Raw genomic sequence first — 17,123 nt, forward strand, 5'->3', positions numbered from 1 at the left:
CATGTATCAACAGAGGACTCCCACCTAGAACATATAAAGAATGCTCAAACCTCACAAAGAAGTAAACAATCCAATCAGAAAAATGGCAAAAGCCATGAACAGTCATTTCACCAAAAAGGATATACAGTCGGGAGGAAAATGCACACACACAATCAGATCAAAAATGTTCCACAGCATTAGCCATCAGGGAAATGCAAATTAAAACAATGAGGTATGTTTTTAAAAAATGAGATATGAGGGATCCCTGGGTGGCGCAGCGGTTTAGCGCCTGCCTTTGGCCCAGGGCGTGATCCTGGAGACCCGGGATCGAATCCCACGTCGGGCTCCTGGTGCATGGAGCCTGCTTCTCCCTCTGCCTGTGTCTCTGCCTCTCTCTCTCTCTCTCTCTCTCTGTGTGACTATCATAAATAAATTAATTAATTCAAAAAAATAAAAAAATAAAAAAAATGAGATATGACTACACACCTATCGGAGTGGCCAAAATAACAAATGGTGACACCACCAGATGCTGGTGAGGATGGGAAGAAACTGGATCCTGCATGCATTGCTGGCGGGAATGTAGCATGCCACACTGAAAAACAGTCCATTTCTCACAAAACCCAGCAGTTGCACTCTTGTGCATTTACCTTAGAGAAACATGTTCACACAGAAACCTGTATGTGGATATTCTTAACAGTTTTATTCATAATAGCCCCCAAACTGGAAACACCTAGATGTCCTGCAATAGGCGAATGGTAGGTGTGGAGACAGCACCCTTGGACGTTCCTGGGTATCCTGCCTTATGGGAGGACCCTTTCTGGTTCAGAGGATGACGCCATCCATCGAGACAGGAGGCTGGAATGGACAACTTTATACATCTCAGTTCCAAACAACCCTCCCTCTGATTCTTCCCATGAAGAAGCATCACCCCTTTGCCTTTTTGGTTTCCTTGACTCCTGTAGGGAACACAGAAGGAATGGCAGAGTAGGCACTTAATGAAGATTTCTTGAATAAATAGACAAAAAGCAAAAGAAGTGAAGCATTTTTCCTTAGAGGCTTCATGAAAATACAGTCCATTATAGGCTATTGTCATGATTTATAATGATAGATTTTCCTATAGCAAAAATGTATGTGCATGTGAATAGATAGATGGGAGAGAGGAAGGGAGGGAGGGGGAGATACCATTTCTAAGCCTTTCTCTTTGTTATGTCTCCTTCCGTGGCAGTAGATGTTTATTCAGATTTTTAAAATGTGCCTCCTGGATCTTCTTCCTAAAAAGAAGTCGGATGATGAATTATACCAGAGGATTCTTTCGAAACAAGAAAATGTAAGTCTTCAACCTATATTTCAAAGTTACTTAAAAATAGTTTATCGCAACATATAAAACATAGTAGTATAAGAAACTATTTTTGCTTTCATGTGTGAAAATTATTGCAATACATGCTTTTGAACAAATGTAACCGTAGAAATATGTGTACGTGTATAAAAATGACCATAGGTATTAATAATTTTGGAAAAATACTGAAAGCAAGGAAAAAGAGAAGAATGTTGATCATACCTGCTACTCACAGAGAACAAGTAACCGTTATCTTCTCCACAAGGTTGGATATTTTTACTTATTCATCTTTAAAGATTTATTAGAGAAAGCAAGAGAGAGTGTGGGGAGGGGCTGAATGAGAGGGAAAGAGAATCTCAAGCAGACTCCATGCTGAGCGCAGAGCCTGACTTGGGGCTCCATCCCAGGACCCTGAGATCATGACCTGAGCCAAAATCAAGAGTCAGACACCCACCCGACTGTGCCAACCAGGCACCCCTAGGTGGTTTTTTTTTCTTAAATATTTTACTTATTGATTTAAGAGAGAGAGAGAGAGAGCCCACAAGTAGGGGAGGGGCGTGGGGGCAGGCGGAGGGAGACCTCTGAAACCTCCCTGCTGAGCAGGGCGTCCAACATGGGGCTCGATCCCAGAACCCTGGGATCATGACCTGAGCCAAAATCAAGATTCAGATACCAACCAACCAAGCCACTTTGGCGCCCTAAGTTGGGTATTTCTAAATGCCTAATTGGTTTATTGGTTTTAATTATGCTACTGTACATCCTCCTCCTCCCGGGTCTTCTATACGGAGCTGACGTTGCTTTCTGTGCAGTGAAACAAGCCGGGTTTTGCCATCTGACTGGGAGAGGTTGATATCCTGGTCCTTCATTTCTCAAACGCTCAGCATCCCAGTTCCTCCTGCGCCAGGGGATCATGACTCCATCCTGCCGGACCGTGGGAGGGCCAAGAGAAATGTGCAAGAGGCGCGCAGCAGAGCGATGGTCAGACTGTGAATCGGGATCGCTGCGCACATCCTGAGAGCCACGGCCGTCATCTTCATCATCTCCGTCATCAGCCTCCTCGCCAGCACCGCTGCCATCTTCGCCACCGCCATGAGATGTGGGGGTGGGGGGAGGGTGTTCGTCCCCCACTGCTCCGGGTCCCCTGCGGAAGAATGAATCCCCGCGCACAAGGCAGGAGGTGGTGCGCGGGCTCGGCCACCGTCCGCATCCTCGACCGCTGCCACCAGGGCCGCCTCCAGCAGGCAGTGCACACGGCGCGCTTCACACCTGCTTTTATTCCATCTTCACGGCAGCTCAGGGAGCGGCTGTCGTCGTTTCTGTTTACAGCTGAGGAAGCTGAGTCCCAGTGACTCCCCAACGAATAAACAAGGATGATGGTCCTGGTGGTTCTGCACCCACTGACGAGGCGGGGCCGCAGGGGCGGATCAGGGCTTCCTTAGAACGCTCGAGGAGGGGTGGCACGCTCGGAGGAGGGCGCGTCGCGGGCGGCGGGGCTCAGGGACTCCGTGCACAGGGTCCCGGGCCAGGCCGGCCACCCCGGAGGCGAGCCCTACGTCGACCAGCGCACCCGGGCGGAGGCCGCGCGGCAGCCATGACCTCCCCAGGAGCGCTCCAGGTGGAAGAGGAAGAGGCGGGACAAGCTACGGGGACGCACTTCCTGCTGCCGAACCCACCAATCACGTCGCATCCCACCCTCCCTGGGGTGTAGGGAGTACTCCTTCCCCCACGGAAACCAGAGGAGTGGAGGAGAAGCATTCCGTCACCCCCATCCAGGTCATGGCATTTTCCAGGACTTCCTAAGAAATAAAGGACACCAATGCACCATGTTTTGTTTTGTTTTGTTTTGTTTTTTAAAGATTCTATTCATTCATTCATTCATTCATTCATTCATTCATTCATTCATGAGACATACAGAGAGAAGGAGAGACATAGGCAGAGGGAGAAGCAGGCTCCTGGCAGGGAGACTGATGTTAATTTACCATGTTTAAAAGCATGTTTTGGTTTGTTTGGTTTGGTTTTGTTGTTTTTGTTTGTGTGTGTGTGTGTGTGTTTTGTTTTGCTTTGCTTTGTTTTGTTTTTTTAGCAGGGAGGGAAAACTATAGAAGAATCTGGTACTCTTAAGACTCTGTTTAAGGAGGAAAATACCTTTCTATCATCAAGCCTTAAGTAGGACCATGCCTAGATCAGTTAATCATGGTTAAGAAATATTTTGTGATAATGTGGTGAAAGATAAAAGGGTCTCTCTTCTAGAATTTAAGATATGTTGGATTTTTCCTTTGTTTATTTGCTTTTTTTTTTTTTTCTTTCCCCTCTGTTTCCCCCAGGATTTGGCGGAATTAGAAAAGGGACTCCAGGGCAAACTGTCAAACACAGCAATGTTAGGAGCTGGTGATTCTGAATACATCACTCTGGCAGATGTGGAAAAGAAGGAGCGAGAATACTCTGAGCAGCTAATAGATAATGTACGTGATGGATTTTTCTCCTTTTTCCATATAAAAACCATGGTTTCTGGGACAGTTAAATTGGTGAGATTAAAGAGATGGCACCTGGAAGCATGTTTGAAATCCCTAACGTGTTCTACCCCAGAGCTCAGGATCCAGGGTTGGAAATTACTTAATAGAGAAAGTATAATCAAAGGGCCAAAATTTACGGAGGTTTTTTTCTTTTTAAATGAATTCTCCTTTTTTAAATTTTAGATTGATTTTTTTTTTTGTCATTCAGAGCAAAGATTGTTCTCACCCTGTATGTCTAATCCATGGTAACCCCATGGATTAGAGCAGATGCTAGCTTCTAACTTCTCCAACCCCAGACATCATCACTCATAAAAGCCTACTTTAAATTTCAGAGAGGGTGGCTTTCCTCAAATATCCCTTTTTGCTTTTCAGTTCCACTACCCCCATTCCTATATTAGGTATGAAACAAAGAGGGTGTTTTGTTTTGTTTTGTTTTGTTTTTTGCATTTTGTTTTGTTTGTTTGGCACTCAAGCACTGGGCTGCACACTGGAAATTAAGAACTACCTTAGATCTGGCCCTGCTGGGGAGATGCATAGGCTAGCATAGTAGGGGGACCCACAAGTGAGCATAAAGACTTTATTTTTTTAAGATTTTATTAATTAATTTATTAATTTATTAATAATTTATCTCTCATTTATTAATGAGAGACACACAGAGAGAGAGAGAGAGAGGCAGAGACACAGGCAGAGGGAGAACCAGGCTCCATGCAGGTAGCCCGACATGGGACTCGATCCCAGGTCTCCAGGATCAGGCCTTGGGCTGAAGGTGGCGCTAAACTGCTGAGCCACCCAGAATGCCCAGATGAGGACTTTATAGCTCACAAGTGTCATGATAGATGAAAACACTGGAAGGCAGAGGCACAGTGGTGAGAGGAGGAGTCTGTTTTATCCTAGGGTTAGGAAAGTCTTCATAGAATAAAGGATACATTGAAAGGCCTTTTGGGAGAAGTGTGGGTGGATGCTGGCCAGTGGGCAGGCAAAGGAGGGAGCCAGGGAGAACTAAGGATCAAGCAGAGCAAGATAAAACCAGAGATCTGGCCCGAGGATTTTCATCTCGTGCCAAGGAGATGGGAGTCACTGCAGGTTGGTAGCAGAGGGTGCCTGGATCCATTTCTGTTTTAGAAGGACCGCTCCAGCTACTCAGTGAAGGATATGTGTGTGCTCTCTGGCTAGGGCAGTAGGGAAATCTCATGAAGACAATTGCAGTAGGAGCAGAGAGGTAAGAAAGAGTGGGAGAGCTGATAGGGTAGCAGATAATGAGGTTGAGGAGAAGACGATGTTAAAGATTAGTTCTGTGGAAATAAGGATCCCAGAAGAAGAAGCAAGTTGGGAGGGGAGCTGGTGAATCCTAGCTTGACATCTTAAGATGGAGATGCCAGAGGATGGAGAGTCTCCACTAAGCTTGTGTCAAAGGACATAGGAAGCGAGGATGTTCATGGCGTGAGTGGCAGAGACAGGGTGCTCAGCCTGGATTCCTGGATCCACGGGCTCCCCAGAGCAGGAATATCTGTTGAAATATCTGTCTGTATATTTCAGGCAGATGATTCATAGTAAGCCCATGATTCTCTGACGTATGGTGACCTCCCATAGTGGAGATGCCCCAGCCTAGGGTGTGTGTAGAATGGATAGAGAAAGGAGCCTGGTGCCCAGTCTTGGATCCTGCCAGCATTTAAGGAGGAGTAGCCAAGGAGAACTGAGACAAGAAGGGAGAATATGGACTTTGAGGGATCTGGATGAAATCATGTCACAGACTCCAAGGGAATCAAGAGTTTTTAAGAACAGAGTGGGTGTCCTGGCTCTCTGGGGCTGGAGTAGAAGTGGCAATGCCAGCTGGAATCGGACTCTGTTTGGAGGTGTGCAGGGTGCCACAGGTGATAGTCACATTTTCTTAGTGCAGTCTGGAAGGAGGTCATCTGGTGGGAAAGCAAGAGGGAGGCCGGAGGTTTAATGGATGGGCTGTTGCCCACCAGGACACATAGCAAGTCCTGAGGGCATGAGGTGCACACCGGCATGGGCTTCCTCTCAGCCATGTGCAGCCCCTGTGTGGTGGCTGGTCAGAATGACTCAATGTTTCAGAGTGCGTTTGTCTCCACCTTTTGCCAGTGCAACAAGGTCAGGGTGGGCTTCTGGTGCCGCTAAGACCCGAGCCCTTCTATGCCCTGTGCAGCAAGAGGTGGCCAGATGAATTCAGAGTTGGAGAGGCGGAGCCATGGTGGAGAAAACCACAGCTGGGAGAGTTCAGTGAGCCTGCACCACCTCTGCCCCTGCCTCCCAGCCCTGTGACCTTTCACCAGTGACCTAACTTTCTCAGCCTGTTGCTGCAGCCGCCAATACACATTTTACCCGGACATAAAACGCGTGAGCCTGGCCCCTACCTGCATGCCGCAAGGGGAGGTTGTCACGACCACTGGTATCCTCGTTCTCAGTGCTCTGGGAGGCTGGATGAGCCCCAACGTTCCAAGCCACTCAGTGATTTCCACGTCTCCTCCTGATAAGATGAGGGGGGAGAAAAAAGATTTTAAAGCAGATTGTTTTCATGGTCAGCATTGTCTCTGCCATATTGCTCTTTTGTACTTTTAGGGCAATAACTAAAATTTAAACAGCCATTTGTGCTTTTATTTCCAGAACATGTTTAATCCCTCTTAGAGATATGGAGCCTCCAGGAGCACACTGTCGAATTTCACGCACTCCCCAGGCAGCAATCCTGGCCTGTTTAAGGGTCTTTAAGCTGTTTACTCTGGGTGATCTCATTGTGCTTGACTTCTTTATCAGCAGAGCACTGGTGTTTGCTGAAAAGCCACCTCGAAGCTGACTGGCACCTACAATATGCCAAGGAGGAACCTCTCTGTAGAACTCGATTATTGCCAAGATAAACTCGCTCCGAATTGCAGAAGTATTTAGAACCTCAGTGTGTGATAAGGAATGAATTGTAATTCTCAAGAATGAACCACCTAGCTTTATGGCTTTCTTAAATATGTTTTCTGCACCTACCTCTTGCTTTTCATTCTCATTTCACAGATGGAAGCTTTCTGGAAACAGATGGAAAACATCCAGCACTTTCTTATGGACCAATTTAAGTGTTCCAGCTCCAAAGCCCGACAGCTCATGATGACGCTCACGGAAAGAATGATTATAGCCGAAGGGTTATTGCGTGATTCTCAGGATTTGCAGGCTCTGGTATGCTGGAGGGGGTGGGGAGAGAATCTGAAGATACTCACACTAGAGATGTGGAATCCATAAGCTTGATATGCCATAGACATCCAGTCGAACTTGATGGGGATATAGAGCCCCGAGATGGAGACATAGAGGCCAGAGATGAGGATATAGAGCCCGGAGAAAGGTAGTGAAGCAAGCCAAACAGCAGGCCATCTATCTGTCTGTCCATCTATCCATTCACCCATGTATCCATCTGTCTTTCTATGCATCCATTTATCCATCTGTCCATCCATCTTTCCATCCATCTGTACAGCCATCCATCCATTCCTTAAGTGGGGATGCTGGCCAGCTTTGTGTTGTGACAGCATAGAGCACTGGCTCCGAGTCCTGAATGCACACTTAAATTATCTGGAAGCTTTAAAACGTACCGATGCTAGAGTCCCAGATGGGACCCCACCCCAGAGATTCTGACTAATAAGTCTGGATTTTTTGGAGCTCCCAGTGACCACAATGAGTAGTCATAGTTGACACCCACTTATGTGGATGGAGCTTCATTTGCTCTCCTGATGGCTCCATGAATCACCTGAGGAGCTCTCAGAAATTGCCTGTGCCCAGACCTTATGCCCAGAGATCCAATCTCACTGATCTAAAGTGAAGCCCTGGTATTGCTGGTTTTAAAGCTCCCCAAACATTTCTGATATATTGTTGGAGATGCAACCCACTGATACAGAGGAATCCACAAATCTGACTTGGAACCTAGGCTCAGCCACTTGAAGATGTGTAATCTTGAACCAGTTAACCTCCCAGAGCTTTAGTTACTCTCTTTATAAAAGAGTGGTCCAAGGAATTTCTGCAGACAGGGCCTGGGGAAGTGCTCTGTGACCCATTGCCCTAGTCACCACGGGGTTTCTCAGCAGTGCTTTTGGCCTTGACCTGCCTTGTACAAGGCCCAGGGCTCACTATGAACCCATTTCCCCTTCTGACCTTGGAAACTCATGAAACTCCATTTCAGAGTTTCTGAAACTCTGCACCCACCTGGGTTATACCCAGCTCATAGACCTGCAGTGGCTGCCCTGCGTTTGGCTCAGAGCCTTGGTGGCTTAGATCCAGGGAGCAGTTCGTGCTGCTTCTCCACAACCACTGTGGTCTGTGGAGCAGTGGCATCAGTAGCCCCCAAGAGTTTGTTAGAAATGCAGAACCTTCCTACCAGAATCAGGATATGCATTTTAACAAACTCCCTGGGTGCAACAGCTGTTTGTGAACTTGATGTTTGCTCATTGTGTAAACATACAATCTCCTTTTTCTCCTTGGCACTGCTAGAAGGTAGGCAGGGCAGAGATTTTATTCCTGATGAGCAGAGTGAGAGACAACTAAGTGACTCACCTAGAATTCATGTGCTGTCTAATAACACCGCTGGCCCCAGATTCGCCGTCCAAACCCTGTGAATGGGATTTTAATTTGATAAGGCTGCTGATATTAATGCTTATCAAAAGAGAAAGATTTTTTCCCTTTTTCTTTCTTTTTAATTATTATTCTGACAGCAGGATATTGATGCAGAAAAAAAAATGTATCCTTAGCTGACTTCATTCCAAGTATTAGCCAGTAACTTCCAAATAGAATGAAGGGAAGGAATTATCCAGGTTATCATTATGCCCTTCTCTTAACCAACATTTGATGAGTACCTACTTATGGGCCACGTTCTGTTATAGAAACAGTATTACAGACTCGAGCCAGAGACCTGAGTTCAAACCTACAGTCTTGCTGCTTATTAGCTGGATGACCTTGAGCAGGTTACTTAACCTCTGTGCCTCAGTTTCATCATCTAAGTGGGGATCAAAATAGCACCTGCTCTGAGAATATTAGAGAATGGACAATATGTAAGGCCTTTGGAAGAGATCCTGGCACATGGGAAGCAATCAGTGTGTTAGTGACTAGACTTCTGTGGGCCATGTGTCCAGGCAATCAGACATTAACAAATCATCACGGTGATACAGGCAAAGCGCTGTAATCTGTGATTGTATAGAAGAAGGATGCTGTGCCTGCATCCTAGGTACCCATATATTTTTTTTTCCATATCTAGTAACATGTTGCTGATAAACTCCAGAAGGCTGTAAGTTTTGGGTCAGTGTCTGAGCATTCTGGCCTGGGCCGTTGGACCCATAATGTTCACATGGCATCACTGAATATCAAACTGACAAGGTTCTGGAAAGGGCCCCAGAGGCTGTGAGAATCATTCTCCTGGGATGTTTGACAAAAAGCCATCCCAAGAGCGATGCCAGGGGCTTGTAGATAATTATGACAGGAGCTTGCATTCATGAGTGATGACTATGTTCTGGCTGCTATTTTAAGTGCTTTATGCATTTTAACTTAATTTTCACAGCAACTCTGTAAGTTTGATGTCCGAGGAGGACACCATACCCAAAGTCTGCAGCTCTGACAGTGGAGCCAGGTTCTAGCCCAGGCGCTGCTGAGGACCTTCTGCACTCTCAGAGCAAGGGGGCCTCACCTCCCATCTGGTATCCCTCTGCCTATGCTCACCTCTTTCCACTCCTGTCTGCCTTTGAATGTAAATCTGGAGGTTGTGCGGTCACTCCTGAGCCAGGAACGCCTCCCTATGCTACCTGAGAGGTGGGGACAGCGGGCGGTTTGGGAGAGCTTCTCGCCAGTGAGGCCTGGTCTGGGTCCCTTGTGAGCAGACTTTCCCCGAGGTTGCAGGGCCCCCCAGCGCTTATCCTCTTGCACCCCCTAGTGGTTGTGAGCCTGCTGACCATGGTCGGGTGTCTAACTGAAGAAAATTCAAAGCCTTGGTCCTTGGGCTGGTCATGTGGCCTTCCGGAACAAACCTCAGCATTCTTGTCTGTAACTGGGGGGTCCTGATCCTTGCCCTGCTCACACGTTGTTGGAACACAACCAGTGCAGCTCAGCAAACAGTGAGGCCCAGGCTGGGCAGAGGGTGACCCACCTGGGATGGTCCCTCGTGATTAGCTCCTTAAAGACAGAAGCACATGGGGCCCGCTGGGGGTGAGGACGAGCAGGGAAGGCACTGCACCCCACAGCCCAGCAGGACAAGGATGAGTAGGACTTAGCAGGCAGAGGAACAAGAGGAACAGGAGAATGCTCCAGGTGGAGGACTCCGAGTGTGCAAGGGCCCAGCAGAGCTGAGAGCCAGGCATGCTGGGTGGCCCTGAGCACGAAGGTGTGTGGACAAGGCTGGGGCAAAGCCAGGCCGGGTCCTCAGGGCCTTGAGTGCCATGCCCTAGGGTTCAGACTTGGTTTGAAGGCAGTGACTGGAGGGTTTGTGCTGTTAGGACGGCCATGTGTCTGCCTCTGAGAGAGGCCCCTGTCTGCCATGTGGGGGCAGGGGGAAGGCTGGGACAGCAGGGCAGGAGTGAGCAGGGCCTGCACCCCTATGACTGGGCCCGGCAGAAGGGAAAAGGGGGCTCTGAAGATGCAGGATTACAGGCGTAGAGGATGAGAAGGGGGCTGAGGCTGGCTTTGGCCCTCTACTGGTGCCGGGCCCAGCTGGGAGTGGCATCTTTCCTCTGGGACGAGGGGCCTCCTGGACACAGCAGTGCTCCCCTTATTCCATGTTCCTCACACTCATTCTGCAGGACGAGCAGCTGCCCTCTGAGGCTTCCGGACCCACAGGGCCCTGTCTGTCTCTGGTCAACATTTCCTGCCCCAGGGAGGTGTCTTTTCCAGGAGTCTTGTCCTAAGTGTTGATGCCTTGGTGGGGCAGGGAGGGAGCATGTTCTAAAGTCTGACCTCCAGGGAACCACTCATAAAATCAGTCTCACCTTGGAAAATCTTTTCAAACCCTGTGTCCCAGGCTTTCTGAGGCTCAAAAGCCAAGAGCTCCTGTAACTTTTGTTGTTGTTTGCCTTTCTCTTCCAAGGCTGTGGAGGCCAAAGGCCCCAGCGGCTGGGGAGGGATGACTGTAGAACAGTGGCTTTCCCTCCTTGGCCACGTGCTGGTACTGAATCCCTTCCTGGAAGATCAGGCCCCTGAGGAGTGCTCACTGTGTACTAAGTTCTTTATATCCGTTATCCTGTGTCAGGCTCGCCCCCTCCCCACAAGGGGCAATTTTGTCTGTAACCAAGGGGCAGAGCCTGTTGGTCTGCACTCTGCTCGCAGGGAGTCGGGGTACCAGGAGGGAGCCTGCTGCCCTGGGCAGATCCTTGCTGCTGGGCGCTGACCCAAGGTGTTTCCCTTCCCAGGACGCCCTGGAGAGAACAATGGGGCGGGCGCACATGGCCAAAATGATCGAGTCACTGAAGCTGCAAATCCAGGAGGAGACCAAATGCCGGCTGGCTGCCCTGTCCCGCAGCCTGGAGCTGCTGACCGTGGAGGGGAAGCTCTCCGGGCGGCAGAAGGAGGAGCTGCTCACCCAGCAGCACAAGGCCTTCTGGGGGGAGGCAGAGCGCTTCGGCAGGGGTGAGTGAGCTGGGGCCTGATCTGGGGTGAATAGCCCTCTTGTGCTGGGGGTGGGGGACCCTGGGGACAGTCAGAGACATGGAGCAGTACATGGGAAACAAGCTCCGGCTGCTGTGACCCCCCTCTGCCCTTGGGGACCATGTCACTTAGCTTCTCCAAGCTTTGCTTGCTTCCCCATAAGGCTGTCCCTAGGCTGGGGGATGGCCCACTGGATTTAGCTGTCAGTGATCTGGGCTGATGGAGGCCCCAGTGTCCTGCAGCAAAAGCACCTGAACTCTGCAGAGGACAGAAGGGCCGAAATGCCCAGATAAGACACATATCACTCAGCTGCAGCGCATGGCCCTACCCAAGTCACAGGGGCCTGCTTAGCAGCAAGTACACAATGACTGACCATATGGGGCAGGAGAGGGAACCCCATGTGGGTATTTTCCATACCCCAGCTCCTGGGGCGGACCCTGAGAGGTGGGTAGCTCAATGTTCAAGACTCTGAGGGCATCTGAGACTTAGTCCAGGTCACATCATTAGAAAGAAGAAACCCACATCTTTCAACTGCAGGGCAGGTGCCACTTCTGCCACCAGCACTGGCTGCCCCGGGCCCTTGGGAGGAGAGCTCATTGGGGGTCCCCGTGTTGGTCCGAGGCCGCATGTTTGCCTGGGGCCATGAGTGGAGGCACAGAGGTGGGGAGCAGGAGTCCCCTCCAGGTCTCCGAACATCTGCAAGGCACGGAGTCTGTGTGCTTCAGTTTCCCCAGTGGCTCCTGATGCCCACACGGGTGTGGACACTGTAGGACCAGGGAGTCTCCAGGTGTCTTGTCAGCTCGGGCCACCGTATGAAGATAGCACAGACCGGGGGGCTTACACAACAGGCTTCTCTTTTCTCCCAGTTCTGAAGGCAGTAAAGTCCAAGATCAGAGCACCAAGCCGATTCGGTTCCTGGCAGGAAACCTGCTTTCAGACAGCCACCTTCTCTGTGTGTGTGTACTCACGTGGCAGAGAATGAGCTTTCTTACACCTCTTCCTCTTCTTATAAGGCACCAGCCTTATGGGATGAGGATCCCAGCCTCACAAATTCATTTAGCTTCCAAATGTAGTCCTGCAGGGGTTAGAGCTTTAGTGTTTCAGTTTGGGCAGACGGGGTCCAATCCACAGCACCAGGTGTTTGTTGCAGCCAGTGGCCTGGTGCTGCGTCTGCAGTGGCTCACGGCCCCTCCACCAGACCTGCCCGCTGCCTTTCAGAGATGGGGTCAGAGGGCAGGCACTCGGAGCTAGGACCTCAGGACTCCAGTCAGGCCATTCCAGGAGGCCCTTGTCACTTGGCGTCACGGCTTCTGTGACCGGTGGGAGCCTGCTGTTGGCTGGCACTCCGGCCCATGTAGAACCTGAGCACATCTTACCTGGGGGTCATCACACCAGGGCCTGGGATTTACCAGTGGGAAGGGGCCCCCACAGCAGACAGAGGTGGGGACAGGATGCCCAGGCAGCCCCCACCGATCAGGGATCAGGCTCTGTTGAACTTGGACAAGACAGAGGAAGCAAGGAGACAGTCAGGGGGTGGAGGGAGGACTCAGGTCTCGATGGATACCTGGTCATACTCTTTTCTTTTGGTTTTGATTTTTTTTTTTAAGATTTTATTTATTAGAGAGTGGGGGGGGAAGGAGAGCAGGAGCGGGGGAGGGGGTGGAGAGAGAGAGAAGCAGACTCCCCACTGAGCAGGGAGCCTGATGTGGGCTCCATCCCAGGACCCTGAGACCATGACCTGAGCCGAAGGCAGACACTTAACTGACTGAGCCCCCCAGGTGCCTCCTGGTCACACTCTTTTCTTTGGTGCCAGGGGCTAAACAGATTCTCAGACAAAACCCAAGGAAGTGTGCTTGTGCTACAAATATGGAATGCACGTGTGTGTGTGTGTGTGTGTGTGTGTGTGAAGTGCTGAAACAAACATCTCCAGACCTGCAGACCCCTGGCAGTCTGGCCCTCCTCGACTTCTCCAGCCTCTCACTCAACATTTCCCCCCAAACCCGGGGGACAAGGCTCTGGCTAACTTCTTGGTCTCCTCTCCCAGAAGCCTTCTCTGGGGTCCCACACTGCCCATGACCCCTCATCCTTCTCATCCCACCAGCCCGTCCCTCATCTGGCGTGGCATTGACTCTCCTTTCCCCTTCTCTTGAATTCCCTGGACCAGGAGCAGACCGGGAGCAAGGCTGGGTCCTGCTCACAGCCAGGCCCCAGTGCCCAGTGCTGACCTGGGCACACTGCTGGCCTGGTGACGCAGGTGGGGTGAGGGGTGGGTTTAGACCCCAGCCTTTCTCCTCGCCTCCACCCTCACCACCAGGCAGAGGGCATTGCCTTGGGCTCCCCTCCTTCCTGCAGACCAGGCTCCTCTGTCCTGTCCTACCACCCGTCCCTCCCTGTGTCACCACACCTCCCTCATTTTTCCCCCTAAAAGTGCCTCTTCTTTATCTCCTGGTCAGGTTGGCCGGCTGCCCTAGATGAAGCCCTTTTTGGTGTCCTGAGTCCTGGGCTCAAGGGGCAGTGGGGGCCCCTTCAGATAATGTGTGGCTGTGGGCTCCTGACGCTGGCTTTCTGGAAGCACACGTGCCTGTAAGATAAAGCCATGTTTCTCATCCTTAGTGTAGGCAGGAGCCGGTGAAGGTCAGGGGAGTCATCTGTGACGTGCTGTGACTCACTTTAATTTCAGAGTTCGTCCAGCGAGGCAAGGACCTGGTGAAGGCATCACTGGCTCACCAAGCAGAGGAGATGGCAAGGCTCACGCTGGCCCAGGAAGAGGAACAGAGGAGCTTCCTGGCCGAGGCACAGGCGACCACTGACCCGGGCACATTCCTCCAGGTGACCCAGCTCCCGACTTACCCCCATGTCCATGGCTGCTCTGTGCCAGGAGCAGCCACACAGGCTGAGTGCTGTGGCTTAGTCCTCGTCACTGTGCAGGGAAAGCCAGAGGCTTTGGCACCTGCCAGACTTGAGGTCAACTGCTCACCTCCGTGTGTCAGTGCAGTGACCTTAGCTGGTCCAGGGGAAGGGAGGGCCGGGCATGGGAGGCTCAGTGGGCAGGACCAGGGAGGCAAAGGAGCCAGAATATGCCTTTGTCTTGACCTGGAAGGGGGACAAGGAGACAAGAGGTCACCCTCCTTGAGGCCAAAGAAATGAGTTGGTGCCAGCACAGGCTGGAATGGCCAGGCTTACGGTTCTCAGAGAGAGAACCCTGCCTTTGCCCCCATATTTCCCTGCTAACAACGGGGCAGGGGGCCTGCTTGTCTGTCCTGCACATGGTCAAGCATTTGGGCACTGGGGCCCTCTGGAAGCATGTTGGAATGTGGACTTTGCTGCTAAGGAGCTGGGTGACCTCAGGTGCATTGCTCACAGCACACCCCACCCCACCCCAGGCCTCACCCCACCCCTGACCAGGCCTTTCTTCATCTGCACAATGGGAATATAGGAACCTAACTTATGGGTTGTGAGGCTTCAGGGAGACTCAGCACAGGCCGGGCACACGCTGATGCCCAGGAGACTTGGACAAAGGAAGAACGGTTGAGCAGATGCATGCAAGAATGGACGAATGAGCGAATGAATAAATAAATGAACAAAGGGATGATGAATGAGTGATGAGTGAATGACCCAGCACCCTTCCTCTAGCCCTACAGTTCCCTCTCAGCATATCTCTCCCTCTACCTCCCCCTGGGGGCAAAGGATCCTTACTGCCTGGTCTCTGCTGCTGTGGCTTCTTGAACCCCAGCTGCATGGGCTCCCCATCTTCCCTCCAGGGAACCTTCCTTGTTGATAAAGCCTCTACTTACAGGGAGAGTCCCCCCGCCCCATGCATGCTCCCTAAGAAGAGTCCGTCCCTCTGTCCTGTGACCCGCCATGCCTCTGGGTCTGCTCCATCTCCCCTCCACTCCCTAGGCTCCTCAGGGCAGGGTGCAGCCACATGGTCAGAGTGGCCTGGCTGGTTCACCGACCGCACTGACTCACTAGGTGGTGACCTCCCCTGGGTGGTCTCTGGGACCTGGGCGGTGGTCCCCAGCAATTCAGTCACTGAATGATGTCTGGGTGGCTTGTGGCCAGGAGGTCAGGTGTGCAGTTTGCAGCCACATGATATCCCTGTGTCTCAGTTTCTTCATATATAAATCAGGGACAGACATCCTTCAGATCTGAGAGCGGCCCTTTGGCGGAATTCTTCTGGTGAAAAATGGGCATATTTGCACGAGATTCAGTTCCTGTTTTAACTCACAGGCTTTTCATGCGGTCCTAGAGAGGCAGAGGTTGGTCCGGAGTCACCTGGAGGAGGAGAACAGTATCAGAACCACCCAGGCCATGGCTGTGCTTTGCCAGGTATGTGGCCTCCTAGTGGGACCTGCAGAGAACCTCAGGATCTGCGTGTGTGTGGGTATCTCACCTCAGGGCTGGGACCCCAAAGATGCAGGTCCAGGTCTGACCCTGGCCCTCTAGCTGGGCAGCCGGCAAGCCACATGCCCTCCGTGTCACACACCAGGGTCCTGCCTGAAGCATCTTCCATTTTTGGGGTGCTCAGGCCTCCAAATGTCCCCAGAGGCCAAGGCTTTTGGAAGTGAGTTCACCCAGGATGGATCTGTAGGAGTCAGCAGGGCAGTGATGAGGAGGGAGTGCTGGCCCTGAAATAGGGAGGCCTGGATCTGAGTGCCAGCATCACCGCTTTCTCCCTGGGCAAACCTTGTTCAAGTCCAGAACGGGGAGGAAGACTCCACGCTGGCCTTGAGGACTGGCTTGGAGAGAATAGAGGAGACCACCCGTGCCCCCCAGAGTGACAGGGCTCTCCCAGGAAGTGACAATAACCGAGATATAGAGCCTTTGCCTCTGGTGGCACCCAGAGCTGCTGCGAAGCAGAAATGCAGACATCTCCATGCGAGGGAAGCTGACATGTGCCGTTGTGATGGGCAGCAGGTGCAGAGTCTACCCCAGACTCCGAGGACCTAAGGGTCAGTGTCCTAGCTCTGCCCCTTCCTCGCTGTGCAGCATCCAGATTGTACTGGACCTCAGTTTCCCTATCTGTGAAATGGAGACAATGATGGGCCTTCCCATTTTAACATCCCTGTTTCTGGGTACAGAGGAGAGGCGTGAGGGATGTCCTGGGGTTAAGACCAGGTCAGAGACAGCTGTCAGCAGGAAGTGATGCCTGAGCCAAGCTTTGAAGGGGGAGATGAGCCCTGCGGACAAGGAGCCAGGGGGATTCCCAGGCCCAGAAAAACATGTGAAGGAGGGAAGTGCAAACCCTCAGTGCTGTAGCCACTGTACTGGTTAAATGCTATCTGTATCAGTCAGCTCACCTGCTGTAACAAAGCGCCCTAGACAGGGGGCTTAAACAGAGACATTTATCATCTCTTGCTGTTCTGGAGACCAGAAGCCTAAGGCCGGGATGCGGCAGGGTTGGGTTCTCCTGAGGATCCACCCTCTTCCTGGCTTGCAGATGTCCACCTCCTCACTGTCTTCACTTGGCCTTTCCCATGGGCTCATGGAGAGAAAGAGCTCTGGGATCTTCCTCTTATTAGGACACCAGCCCTATCAGCTACAGGCTCCACCATATGACCTCACTTGCCCCCAGCCATCTCCATGAAGGCCCCATCCCCAAATACTGTCATATTGGGGCTAAAGACTTCAGAATTTAAATTTGGAGGCACAATTCCGTTCATAGCAGTACCCCTCAAGATGTCCCC

The 17,123-nt window shown here is 51.3% G+C and overlaps 1 protein-coding gene and 1 long non-coding RNA gene across 3 annotated transcripts in view; one reads left to right on the forward strand and one right to left on the reverse strand.

Annotated features, from left to right (window-relative positions):
• Positions 1–17,123, forward strand: part of EVC (EvC ciliary complex subunit 1) — a 69,301-nt gene that overhangs the window by 18,130 nt on the left and 34,048 nt on the right. For both annotated transcript variants that reach the window (XM_038533404.1, XM_038533405.1), the window contains exons 6-11: positions 1,208–1,306; positions 3,640–3,777; positions 6,847–7,005; positions 11,202–11,418; positions 14,117–14,265; positions 15,667–15,765. In XM_038533404.1, the coding sequence (XP_038389332.1) occupies positions 1,208–1,306; positions 3,640–3,777; positions 6,847–7,005; positions 11,202–11,418; positions 14,117–14,265; positions 15,667–15,765 (861 nt within the window). The remainder of the gene's footprint in view (positions 1–1,207; positions 1,307–3,639; positions 3,778–6,846; positions 7,006–11,201; positions 11,419–14,116; positions 14,266–15,666; positions 15,766–17,123) is intronic.
• LOC111095283 lies at positions 659–2,962 on the reverse strand. Its single transcript, XR_005357262.1, has 3 exons — positions 1,993–2,962; positions 1,162–1,250; positions 659–935 (listed from the first exon to the last, which is right to left on the reverse strand). It is a non-coding gene; the product is annotated as an uncharacterized LOC111095283 (long non-coding RNA).

The sequence above is a fragment of the Canis lupus genome, chromosome 3 (assembly GCF_011100685.1).
Source record: "Canis lupus familiaris isolate Mischka breed German Shepherd chromosome 3, alternate assembly UU_Cfam_GSD_1.0, whole genome shotgun sequence".
NCBI classification, from domain to species: domain Eukaryota; kingdom Metazoa; phylum Chordata; class Mammalia; order Carnivora; family Canidae; genus Canis; species Canis lupus.